Genomic DNA, 13,723 nt, shown 5'->3' on the forward strand with positions numbered 1-13,723 from the left:
AAAAATTCGGGGTGGATAATGTTGGGGTTTTAGTTTAGTCTTAGGTTTTCCTGTTAAAGGAATTTTCTCCCATATGCATGTTGCTAGGGGACAAATAGCTGTACTTAAGAAAGACAAAAAGGGGAGTGGGGCGGGCCTGGCTACTCTTTTGTCTACACCTGGGTGTGGGGACAGTTCGCTCTGAGCGTCCGGAGAGAGAAGCTGCAGAGAAAGGAGCTGCTGCTGCTTTCTTTTTGGCCGTTCTTTCTTCCTGCTGGAAACAACGCCGAGACCCCAAAAGCCGCTTTCCCTGCCCTGCTGGAGACCGGGCTGTGGCTGCCCTGCCCCGCTGCTGCTTCGAGCTTTCGCTACGCTGTAGCCCTGCTCGCCCTGCCTGCCTGGGCCTCCGTGGTTTTTTCCCATCTGGATACATCTCGCCTGCCACCCGGGATTTGCGTTCGTCCCTGCCGTTTCAGCCTGCTGTTCCTGAGAGTCCGGGATCGGCTGCCCAGCGGTTTGTGAAGCCTTTGTTCCATCCCTTCCCGGGATCCCAGGGCACCAGAGCCGCGGGTTTCCCGAGCTCGCTCCGGAGCGCCCCCTGCAGCCGCGGGGGAACCATCGCACCTGCCCTGCTCACCGGGAGCCGCCAGCGCCCCTGCCGGCTGCGAGCGGAACTGCACCCGAGGGGAAAGGGCCTGACAGCCGAGAAGGCTGGGACTGGGTTTGTGATTGCTGTTACTGCCATAGTTGTTGTTGTTTTGTTTGACTGGTTATATACATATATATATAGAGTAAAGAACTGTTATTCCTATTTCCCACATCTTTGCCTAAAGGCCCTTGATTTCAAAATATAATAACTTGGAGGGAAAAGGGGTTATATCTGCCACTTCAAGGGGGGCCTCTGCCTTCCTTAGCAGACACCTGTCTTTCAAAACCGAGACACCCGACAGAAAAGAAGATCCTTGTAAGTGGGCAAAAATACAATAGACAATGAGCCGAAGAGCAAATTTCATTTGGCTTAGTTATTTTATGAGTCTTGCATAAACCATAGAGAATCTCCATTCTATAACAGAAGGGAAGAAGCCCCCACCACCCATGCGGCCAGAAGCCGAGTGTTGTGGTGGCCCCGTGTCACCAGGGTTTGGTGGCCGCTGTCCGGCTGTGGTCCAGCAGGGAGGAGCGGCCAGCCCAGCGCGACCTCCTCTCCCCCGGGGAGTGCGCCTACAGTGACAGCAGCGCTGGGAAGCAGCGCTGGGCATCGGCCTCAGCTCGCCCCCGTGTGAAACTGGAACGAAGCTCTGACAAGATGTGCAGTGCAAAAAGTAAATTATTAGCGTTTATTGGAGTGCTTCTCAGCTGCCTGGAAATGGTGAGTGCAACTTACTTGCTGAAAGCTGTTTCTAGCGACGATACTGTATTCTTCGGAAAAGTAAACTAGAAGTTAGGGTGGAGCAGTATCAGACATCCGCTTCCACGTTGGTATTTAGTTACTATTACAGTTTTGCACTATTTACATAAAAATAAAAGAATATATTAGCACCCAGGGCCTTTCAAAGTGTGTTAACAACCGCAAACAGGATCAATAGGCAGGTTCAGAAGGGAAAATGCAGAAGCAGTACAATCTGCATACCTGTACCAAATCTCATTGGTTGCATTCTCTTTCCATGCTTAAAGAATCTGAGCAAATACATCATATCAGTAAAATGTGCTCATAAACATAGTATTTTATGTTGTTGTTACTAACATTCTTAGATTTTTAATTTTCGAAATAAAATATTTCACATTGTGTTTCTAATTTTGTCACATCTTCCTTTTCAGATATTTTCAGCAAACACAGGTAAATCTTCAAAATGGTATTTTGGTTTTGCCTGCCTATTTTTGAATGGGTCTGAAAAGAACATACTCTTTTCATTTTTAATAAAATATTCTGTAAATTCTAGCAGCTTTATAAACAAAAATTGTTTTTGTGTTTGATTCAGGCTTAAAAAGTTACATTGATGTCTTTATAAATTTTAAGTCTCATTTTTAGGAGTCACAGTTCTGTTGGACACTTGCACAAATATTCAGATTTGTGCCTTGATACTAGTGTGAACCAGGGAGAACACTCAGATTAACTAATTCTGCCATTCATTACACAGCTGTGCTACAAATGGGATTCACACTGTCCCATATGTGCACCCAATTAATTCTTGTATATTTTAATAATTAAAAAAACAAACAAAAGAAACATCAAAAGAAAACTCCTCCACACTCCTCAAAACAAAAACAAAAACAAAAAAACCCAACCCAAACAAACCAAAAAGACCAAAATCAAAACCACACCAGAAGAAGCACAATCTCCTATGCACACAGCTACTCAACTAAGCATTGAAGTCTGCTCTTAGTCCCAAGCAAGTCTTGTCAGTCACAGTCAGACACCCTCTTTTGCCCCATTTGTAAAAACAGTCCCAGATATTCTGTCTGACTGTGCCTATGGAACATTTGCAGATGGGTCTTTCACAATCTTTGAGCAAAATACTGCACTATATATTTTTTCAGTTTGTTTTAAAATATTGTCTTTAGTAATGATTCATAAAAATTTCTGTGCAGGAAATCCTTACTCAGGTCTAAGTCTTGCCTAACAGTCAAATAGAGAATTTATAGCACATAGATGTTAGCACTTAACTGAGCAGCTGTGTGTAATACTTGCTAAGGTCTCCCAAATCCCACATGAGCTACCTTGCTATGAACAACTTTGCCTCAAGGCATCTACTTCATCCCAAATACTTCTACATTCCTTTTCTTAATTTTAGGTGGGATGTACCTTCATTTTATCTTTTTTTTTTTTTCCTCTTCTAGTGTTTTGCAGCCTTGCATCATGTGGAATTGCTTTATAAATGCTGAATTTAGCATGCACATCCTGATTTCTGAACATGAATTACTCGTGGTTAAGAAATAAGTTCTGTGTAGTTAGTTTTGTGTCTGCAGTACACAAGAGCTCTTTCTGAATGGCAGAGCATAACACCAAAGCATTTAGTTACAATATTTGATTTGTCATGTTATTGTACAGCTAAGTATATCTGCTCTGAGCAAGGGGTTAGGTGAGTTTCCATAATCCCTTCCAAACTAGATTACTGTGTGTTGCTTTGATATAGAAATGCCTATGGTTCAGCATCCTATTTCAGACTGCTTTGTATAAACATGCACTTCTTCTTTGTATATATTGCTTTGTATATTGCTTTAGTTAGTAACATAGTTAATTGGCTTTAAAGGAGAACCTCTCAGTGTAACCTAGGTTAAATAATGCTATCTCATAGTAGTGATTTCAGGGTACTAGAGTATTTTTATTGAAAGACAAAATTTGGTCTAGAATATCGCAAGACTCTCTGTATTTCATTAATGTTCACTGAAAGTCCATTTAACTTAATTTTTAATCATCCATAGAAAGTGTAGACTATTTGTCCTACATTTTGTCTTTGTGAAATGTTCAAAGCACACAGTGCTCCACGGGGCTGAGTTTCCTAGCTTCAGTATGTCTATCATTATTTCCATTTTAGCTCCAGACATACCTGTTATTGAGCAAGCTTATTCAAAACTTAGCAGCAGTATCACAGTGGAATGGAGACCGGTACCCGGGGCTACTAATTATATGCTGACTGCACAAGATCAAGATTCCTTCGTTGAAACTATAGTAAAAAATTCTCCAGGCACTGTGACGGGACTGAAACCTGCCACCTTGTACAGAGTCACTATCAGATCTATAAATTCAGGAGGAAAAAGCCAGCCTTCACCTTTCAAAAAAGTAAAAACAGGTGGACTTTCAAAATCTTATTTCAAATTCTGTGATGTTGTTACAATATAAAGCATTCATGCATGTACCAGTCCTGAATTATTATAATCTTGTATTTTAAATTGTATTGATCACATTCTTCTTTCAGTTTTTGAGGACTAAAATTCAGCTATCTGACTTAATGACTAGGACAAGAGTCTGAATTAATGGTTTACTTTATGATGGTACAGTAAGTTAAAAGTTCAGTTGGGAGTTTTACTAGAATTGGTATGAATATATGTATTTTACTTTAACAAATGGCATAACTTGAAGGAATAGAAGAAATGAAGAAAGAACCAAAAGTATTAAATAGTAAGATACTGTGAAACTTAAGAGGAGAGGAAATGCAGTATCTTCTTGGTGATTTTCATTCAACACATGCAGCCCTTCACACTTTCTGTACAACTTTTGTTCATTTCACAAAATGTGCAATACAATAACTGAGGCACCAAATCACTTTCCAAATTTATTCTGTCAATCTTGCATTAGTTTATTTTTCTGGTTTTGTTGTTACTGAATTTGTCTCTCAGGGTTAGCGATTGTTGTTTCTGTGTATTCATTTCAAATTTGGTCCTTTCAAACCGTACTACTGAAAAACCAAAAGCTTAATTTTGTTCCTTCTCAACAGTCCTGGCTGCTCCGATTCTGTCTGTTCATTCTCTGAGTTGTGACTCCATTGCAGTGAGCTGGAAAGCTGTGCATATGGCAGCTGGATTCTCTGTGTCACTCATGAGATCAGATGGTTTGGGCAGAATGCTGAAGGAGAACACCACCAATACATCCTTGATATTTACAAATCTAGATCCAGGAACTCTCTATACTATCAAGGCTTCTGCCTGGAATGCCAATGGGATGCCTGGAGATGATTTCACGTATAACCAAAGAACAAGTAAGAAATTTTCTTTTATGAAACCAAGTCAGCATTCCAAAAACAACACAGCAACAATATACCAGGAAGTATTTATGTGTATATGTCATTGTGTTATGTTTTTTCAAAGATACATTGGGTAGATTTTCAGATCATATTATTTTTGCCCCATCTCAAAGTTTATGAAAGCTCAGATGACATAGCTATGTTTAGTGAATATTACTGAGGCAAAGATACCATTTACTGTCACTAAAGTTGTACCTAGGACAGGTCTGGATAAGGGTTACACTAACTTAGACTTTGATTTTGAGGGTTTTTCTAATTGTGAGAAGCAAATACTCAAATAAGCAGGGAGTTTCAGCAGTGGGCAACTAGAACTATTTATTTTTAAAAATGTCATTTTAACATGAATGAGGGTAGGGTCTGCACCAGAAAAAAATTCATTTAGTTTGCAAGTTATGAAAAAGATCATGCCCGTAGGCCGTTAATCTAAGTTAAACTTATGTGTTCCAAATTGATATACCATAGGTCCTAAAGCACCGGTGGATGTTAAAGTAGCTTTCTGTAGTGGTGCTTTAAGAGCCGTTGTCTCTTGGATGCCAACAGAAGGAGCTCTAACTTACAGTGTCACAGTCTCCAGTGGACTCCTGAAACTGAGGTGTAACACATCTTCTGCCTCCTGCATTGTGCCATCCCTCCAGTGCAGCTCTGAGTATTATGTTTCTGTCACAGCATACAATAATGCTGGATCCAGTAAACCTACTGATGCAGTAAGCTTAAAAACTAGTATGTGTCACTGATTTGTATGTAGCTTGTGGCATTTTAACATATACTTCTTTAATTTCAAATGTAAATGAATCCATTGCAATTCACAAGTGATTCTCAAGTAGTTAGTTCTGCTTTTGACCTTTGTTCATAAATTATGCCATATACTTTTCTTACTGCAGGGGTAAGAGCCTAAACATTCTTCATATTTCTGTGACAAAAACTTGTAATAGTATATATATTGTTGGCCAAACCAGTAAGCCTGGAGTTTCCTCTTACCAGAAGTACATGTTCTAAAGTCAATTTTCTGGGTGTAAAACTAATGTAAGGAATAACAGATCTGTCCTACTGTGTCAGGTCTGTCACAAATTGATTGGAACAAATTTGTGAGGAAATAGCATTAAGGACTGCCTCTGGGCTTAGAATTGTTCTGGGCCAAGTCAAGTTGTTAGTTAGAAAGAAGGTCAACAGAAGCATATCCAGCCAAAATAACACCACTAGACTAAATTAAGAAACCATCAACCATTGCCAGGACAAGAGCTTGCTCAGTTCAGCTACAGCACCACTTCTATGTCAGAGATTGTTGTTTCCTGACCTGTTAGATGAACTGCCCATGTAATCAAAATCTAAACTATTTCTTTTTATTATATGCTACTTGAGATACACAACATTATTTACTTAGTTATTTGATGTAACGTGCCTTATTTTGACTCTTCACAATAGGGGTTAGGAGATGAATCATGTGAGCAACTCTGCAGTGCATCTAACAGGACGAGAGAGCCTTATGCAAGAGACAACTGTTAAGCTGTGGGCTGTAATCTCAGCCAGCACTGCTTCAGCTAGATCATGTATATTCATTCTAATAGCAGCAAGCTACACTTTATTGAACTAGAAAGAAAGTAAATTCTATTTAAACAAAAGCCATGGAGTCTGCAGTTTAATGTGGCATTTTGGGATGCCAACAGGAAGGAAACCTAAGCAAACTCAGATACAGCCAGTAAGTTTTATACAAAAATATAAAGGGTTTTCACATATAGTGGCTTTAGGATGCCAACTGCTACTCATGCTAGTATTCCAATTATCATCCCGACCTACTGTTTGTAAGCACACACTGTGCCAGTTCCTTTTGAAGTAGTGCCTGGTGTCACTGGTTTTGTTTAGAGGGCTCCTTAAGCAGATGTTTCTGTAAAACATGATGGTAGCATCTATTTTGTTCTGTAAAAATCATACCCACTTGTCATCTAAATGTAAGTAGCAACCTCTGTAAAGGCAGCTAAGTTGCTGTTTTCTTGATCAAGACAGAGCAACTGTTCAAGCTTAGTGGAATAATTCTGTATATCCCTGATTTTCCTTTATTCCCCGGGAGTATAACTTCACGAAAGAAAAAAAGATTTGATATTGAGACTATTTTTCTTTTTAAATGGTTTTTTTTCCAGTTCCTTGTGCACCAGTAAACATATCAATTGAGGAGGATGAACCTGGACACTTGCTGGTATCGTGGTCCAGCGTCAGTTTTGGTCATTATTATGTGGTTTTTGTGAAGAGTGATGATGGCTTGGAAATGCAGTGCAACACATCATATACTCAATGCCATTTCCAGTCGGACTGTGGCTTCACTTATTTCATTAGCGTCTTTGCATATAACAAGGCAGGGCAGAGCCCTTTAGGTGATATATTCAATTACACTACTGGTAAGTAGCCATGTATTCCTGCAAATTCATTTGGATCCTTTAACTGTGTTTATGGTAGAGCTGTTTGGACATTTTTATGGGAAGATAATGACTTAAACTTCTATTTTTATTCAGGTTTTAGGCATAACACACGAAGGCTGGGAGAGAAAAAGAAACAGTTCACATTGCAATTAAACTTAAGTTGCATAGTCAAGTGCAACAACATGCATACAAACTTGAAAACAGTTTAACGATTAACAATCATCAGGCAAGGACATGAATAATACACAGCCCTGGCAAAACATTTGAACTCTAGTCCTGTCTGGGGTTTTTTTTTTTAAGTTTTACCTCAGGAAGGGTGTACCAAAGTCTTAAACTTCCTCATGGGAGTTTTCATGCTTGTAAAATGAAAAAAAATAGTAAGTTCAATGGGAAATTGAGAAGAACATTGTTAGGGTTATATAACCTCTAGAGCTTTAAAATTTTAAATCAAGGATATACATAATTCCTGTGCCTGACCTAAACACTAGTATGTCCTCTATCGATTTGGAAGGAGCAGAAAGCTGGGATTCATTAGACTGTTTGCACAGTACTGGTCACCTTTGGAGAAGACACGAAGCACATAGATAAACGAAGCAAGGCTGTTATTTGCGTCAGTTTTCCACGCCCATTCGAGTTTCCCTTTCTGCCTTTTCTGTTCCCAGCTCCTTGTTGCCCCAGTGAGTTCAGGGCCGTGTTCATGTCAAGCGACACCGTGCGGGTCACCTGGGCTCCTGTGCGAGGCGCTGACCTGTACGAGACCAGAGCAGCCGGCGAGAGCGGTGTGGTGCTCTGCAAGGACACGGCCACGGCCTGCACCCTGTCGGCTCTGCAGTGCAACACTCCCTACAATATCACCGTGTACTCCGTCAGCGAGGCCCGGGGCAGCAACACCTCGTGTGCGCCGCAGTACGTGGCAACAGGTAGTGTAATCACTCATTTTCCTTGAGCTGAAGAACTCATTATTAGTTATTATAGCGATTCGTGGATGGGAAACATTACTGGAGTGCTAAGTTACTGTTTAACTGTTTTACTAAGTTTACTGGTAAAAATTTTAAAAAACCAAAAACCCAACAACTCCAAAACTGAAAGTCTTTAAAAATACACTACAAGAAGGGAATTTATATCGAATTTGTATTGAAAGCTTCTGATAGCTCCAGTATTTTGAAAATCAGAATTACAATTTATACACAAAATCTTTAGGTTGTCTGTTCCGTCACAATTTCTAATTTCTCACCAGGAGTAAAGCATGTAAGTATCATATACTTTTCCAAAGTAATTTGTCGATTCTAACTGGAATTTAATTTTCATGTGTAACTTATATAGTATGCATAAACAATCTCTTTAAATACTATTAATATGAAATATTTCGGCTCCCTGCAGTCCTGAAATTAAAAATATCTCAAAGGAGGGTCTATCTGTAATCAGTGTGCTGTGGCAATCTAACGGTGAAGAAGCTACATATGTTGTCACTGCCAGAGGAGAGGCTGGACTTTGGCATTGCACAAGCACCGGGAATTCCTGTACCCTAATGGATCTTCCCTGCGGATCTGCTTTCTCTGTTAGTGCTGTAGCAAGATCACCAGCAGGACAGAGCTTACCAAGCTACAGTGTCCCTTTAGAGACAGGTATGTGGGAATTGTATATAGTTCAACATACTTAGCAGCATAATATTAAAATAGTTCTATGACTCCATGGTTTTGGCTTTTTAAAATTTACAATATGTGCACATTGTACTGTGTATTGTTGGATGTCCTTTTCATAAACCTGTCTGTATCTTTGTGTGTGTGACAAGGAAGGATCACTTGGCAGTTGCCTCAGACTGAGAGGCCTTAGTGCAACCAGTTATCTTCTGGCAGAGCTAACTAAAATGTAATAACATAAGCCACTAATGTAATGCATAACTTCCTTGTCAGCATTTTGATATTTAGTATTACCAGGAGAGGCAATGAGGTAATGTCCGTGTCAACAAATAAGCAGTGTAAAGAACAGATTAAAACCCATCCTATCCACCATTCCTGCTATTAATTTGCTAACAGGATTTTGTCCTCGACCACCTACCCAGACAATCCCCAGGCCCAGTACAGAGATTAATATACACTAGGGTCTATTTTTAACAGGCAGTTTGGCTGCAGTTATTCTACATTGTAGAGGAAGAGACTTTGAGCAGAGACAGAGCTGGACTGAGATATATGACTTGAGGGGTAGACATGGACCCTGCTTAATTAAACTACAGATGTACTCTGATATTCTGATGAAAAATCATAGTGATTTTTAGAATCTTGGTGAACAATCATGTCATTCCAGGGTTATAACCCACAGTTAGAGACAAACTGATCTTATCCTGACATTCTGTTTATTAGAGGCTTGCCAAGCAGAGTCAACTATTTTTCAGCACGCTGGTGTTTGCCTGAAAAGTATGCACTTTGTCATTCCTTTGCTCTTGATCATGTACTAGTCTACCTGCAACCCCCCGAAATACCTTCCATTTTCCAGGTACGAAACAGAATTCACTTCTCTATTTTTTGTTCTCTTTCAGCTCCTTGTTGCCCTAATGACCTGATACTCAAGTGACACAGTCAGTAACCAGTATCAGCTGGTCTGTTGGGATGGGTGCACAGACATATGTAATAACACTGGAGTCTCCAAAAGGACAGGCAAAGTGTCACACTCTTCAGAACTACTGTCTCCTGGGATGTATCACATGTGGAACTAACTACACAGTATCTCTGAGAGCCATTAGTGAGACGGGTTTGACATCCGGCTGCACCTATCAGGGATATTCTTCTAGTAAGCAAATTGTAAATGCAATTGGGAAGAAAAACACTCAATATACAACATACTTTGTGTGGTGTTCCTCTCATAAAAATAGCACAGCTGAAATTCAACACACAGCTAATAAACCTGCAGTTCCCTCTTAAAATAAATGCACTTTGGATTATTTTCATATAATTAAGACCTGTCCTTATGACAGCCATCAGTTGGCCCTATAAAGAAGTTCTAATAATATTGCTCCAGAAACAGTTTTTAAATTTAAATTATGCTATGCCATAATTCAATTTTACAGACCTCAAAAGGATTCTGGGCATTCTAAGGTAGGCCTTGTGCCAGGTAAGAGCAACAATATTCCAACATGTAAAAACAATAGCTGAATTAAGTCCAGCTCTATAATTTGACTCTAATAAAACTTTTTTTTCCTAGTTCAATAATTATTTTGGCTTTACATGAAATGATAATTTCTCATTGAAATGCTGGTAATCACAGTAATCTGGTTTAAAGTGCACTCTAGAAATTTATAATACACTGTGAGTTCACAAAATTTGCTTATTAATGTTTCTTACTTTCTTAGGTGCTTGCTGCCCTTCCGGGGTGAAGCTCTACAGACTCAGCAACAATGGCATCAGGGTGTTCTGGCAAGCTTCTGATGAAACAATAAACTACAACGCTGATTTACGTGGCTCAAAGGGCAATTTCAGCTGTACCCCCAGCTCGGGTCTGAGTCACTGTGATATCACCGAGATCCCTTGTGGGGATGTCTACACTGTGGTGGTAGCTCCAGTGACTGACAAGAAGCCAAAGCTCACATTTTGTCCTAAAAAAATATATTCAGGTAAAATTTTCTTTGAGCGGGCTTTTTTTTTTTTTTTTTTTTGTCCATGCATGCTAGACGGCTAAAATGCAATCCAAGGTTAGGCAGGTAAAGGTGGCATGGAATAGAGCTTTTCTGCTCTAGCGTTGACTGCAGAGTAAACTTTATGGGTGCAGTCCTGCAATATCTGTGGTGGGAACTTCACAGCAGCATTTTGGGTCTGGGCACACTTACCTAAACAGGTGCCTCTTAACTGGATCACCCATATCCTGGTGAATATAGAGAAATTAACTTTCACTTGGGAGGTTAAGAGTGGTTAGAGTGTAGAAGCAAATAAATGAGCACTTTTTGTTTTATGGATTTTTTTTTAAAAAGAAACAAATCAATATTTTCAATTAATCACTCCTAAGCACATTTTTAAAGTAAAAATTGTTTAAAGGGGAGGAAATTACTTAGGGATTCCTTTCCCAGGGCACAGATTTAATCCATTATAAAACTACTGCTATCTGATGGTATTGCATAGTTGTATAGATGGACTACATACTACAGACTATAGTGTTTTCCAGCTTACAACCTGACACCTAACATTTGTACTACTGTTTCATGTCATTTCAGTCACCTGTTCTGGAAGCTCTGTTGGAATGGGTAAGAGCAGTACATTCAGTAAAAATTACTGAAGTTTATAAAATATTTTTGCATCATGTAACTTCAAATAAGATGCATATAGCGTATAAATTTGATAGTCAAGGCTTCTGGTAGTGTTATGCAGGTTTGTCTCACCCCCTCCCCCCATCTTATAATGTATAATTTAAAAAAAACTATATTGTGGCCTGCATACTATCATGCATGGTCACAACACTTATTCATCTGATAGCACATAATAAAAGGCAGGTTTATCTTTTACAGCCTCGCCATATCCCATTACAAATGAAGCTAGGTGGCACTTCTGCTTTCTATTTTCAAAAAGGAAAAAAAAAAAAGCAAAAAAAAAACCAAAGAGTGCCTTACCTCAATCTATTCCACCTTATTTCTTCTGGGGTTTCAACAGGATAGTCTTGTGCTATATTTGCCTATGTAAACTGCTAGAAACAACTTCAAAAGCAGCCACTGAAACAAAAATTTCTCAAGACAGTTGCTTTTCATTAATGGAACAGTCTTAATTTCCAAATTCTTTTACAGTGATTTATAGAGGAAAGAGCAATGCAAAACACATCTAGATGAAAATTCTGGTTCAGATAAGAAGGTGAGTTATAAGAATGGCAATTCATATTAGAATGTATGAATCAAACTTTTCCTGTTGATTAAATCTTTGGGATTGGAGGGTTATGCTTCACCAGACCTGTATATCATAAGCATAAGCGGTTTGTTAAAATCCATCATATTTACCTCTGAAATCTCGTCTGCTCCTACTATCACTACTGATCTGTCCTTTTCTCCATTTGTAACAACCTTCTTTCCCTTCATTAAGCCTTCACTTCACTATGCTATAGTTCCCCAGAAACACCCTTAAAATCCAATCAAAATATTCTTCAGCACTCATTTACCTTCTCCCGGTGTTCTAGACTATTTTCTGCTCCTATCTCAGACAGATGGCAAGAAAGCACTGCTGATTTTTTCCCCTCTAAGGCTGATCTCCTTTTTGCTGCTGCTCACCTACTGCTATCCTGGATGTTAAGGTTGTTCACAGCACCATTCTCCCTAAATGTTCTTTTCAGTCTTTTCTCTCCTGAAGCTGGAAAGACGCATCTGTTCTTAACTGCAACATTCACAGCTGCTTGAGGACTGGAAGGAGGGAAGTTGAACACCTAGCCATATGTGAGACCTAATCCAGGCAGGACCTTCTCTCATACTCCACAGTGGTTACTTTCTCAGTTGACTTCGAAAGCAAAGTTTAAGGTCAATGGTTCTACAAACACGTGTATTCTAACACAGCCTTCAGAAGTTGATGTGTATAAAGGTATCCAAAGACAACAGGGTTTTTAACACTATCTTCAGTTTATAAAAACAGACACTATCCATTCTGGAAATTGCCTTTCTTCAGAGAACACACTAGGTATTAGGTATCTCAGCCAATGCTTCTGATCACTTTGCACAAAATCTCATGGGAATCTCACGCTTCAGTAAATTGCTTGTAGATGGCTCAAGAATTATATGCTGCTTCTTGGAAAATGATCTGCATTTAGTCACAATCTAAGAAGTCTTTCTTTAGGAAACATTTAAAACTGCCCTGCATTAGTTAATAAAAGTTGGTTTTATTTCTCACTAAATAAAAAATTAAACGGCTTTCTTCCTTGAGGGTTCTATTTAAAGATTTCTTCTTTGCAGACATCATTGCCAAACACTGTCACTACCGTGTGTTTAACTGGGTTTTCAGAGATCTAAAGTAATTGGTTTCTTTTGCAACCAAATTCAAGCCTCAAACTACTTTTTTTGACCTCAGCAATTCTGCTAATTCCATGCTCTAATAGTAACTCTAAAGTACTTTAAGCCACTCTAAACTGTTGGTGTATGTTCTCTTAATTCTCCCTGGCATACAGGCCTTAACATCTCAATTACACACTACAAACATCACGATGCTGTAGTACTTTTTGAATCAGCTCCTCTCACTTTTGCCACTGAAAAGAAGTGTAACTGTATCAGAATGTATTATTTACATGTCTGTTGGGGGGAAAAAAAAAGGCAAAAAGCTGAAGAGGAGTCACGATTTCAAGAAAAAACACATTGATTCAGCTCTAAAAATGTGGGTAGCAGATGTACACAATTAGCAAAACAGGGAGGAAAAGAAAAGCAATGAAACAGAGCCAGATACACACCACCTACTGTGGCAGTGTGTAAGTCGGAAGCGTTGTTACTCAGGCATTAGACATTGTCTAATAAAATTGTCTCATACTTAACACTGCTGATATGTGAAACAGCACTGGCATTCACTGAGCTGATTAAAACATTTGGTCAGGATTGGTTGCAGGTTCTCTCCAGACTGAGGTAAATACACTTTTATGGGTCAT

The 13,723-nt window shown here is 39.2% G+C and overlaps 1 protein-coding gene across 1 annotated transcript; it reads left to right on the forward strand.

Moving 5' to 3' along the window:
* Nucleotides 1-927: 927 nt before the first annotated feature.
* On the forward strand, nt 928-13,013 carry FNDC7 (fibronectin type III domain containing 7). Its single transcript, XM_048312615.1, is given in 13 exon segments — nt 928-1,348; nt 1,798-1,816; nt 3,516-3,770; nt 4,416-4,676; nt 5,184-5,441; nt 6,857-7,111; nt 7,795-8,052; nt 8,503-8,757; nt 9,669-9,689; nt 9,692-9,919; nt 10,479-10,739; nt 11,334-11,363; nt 11,898-13,013. Coding segments are annotated over 13 exon segments (2,202 nt in total). The 5' UTR covers nt 928-1,285; the 3' UTR covers nt 11,936-13,013.
* The last annotated feature ends 710 nt before the right edge of the window (nt 13,014-13,723 follow it).

Source organism: Corvus hawaiiensis, chromosome 9 (assembly GCF_020740725.1).
Source record: "Corvus hawaiiensis isolate bCorHaw1 chromosome 9, bCorHaw1.pri.cur, whole genome shotgun sequence".
Lineage (NCBI taxonomy): Eukaryota > Metazoa > Chordata > Aves > Passeriformes > Corvidae > Corvus > Corvus hawaiiensis.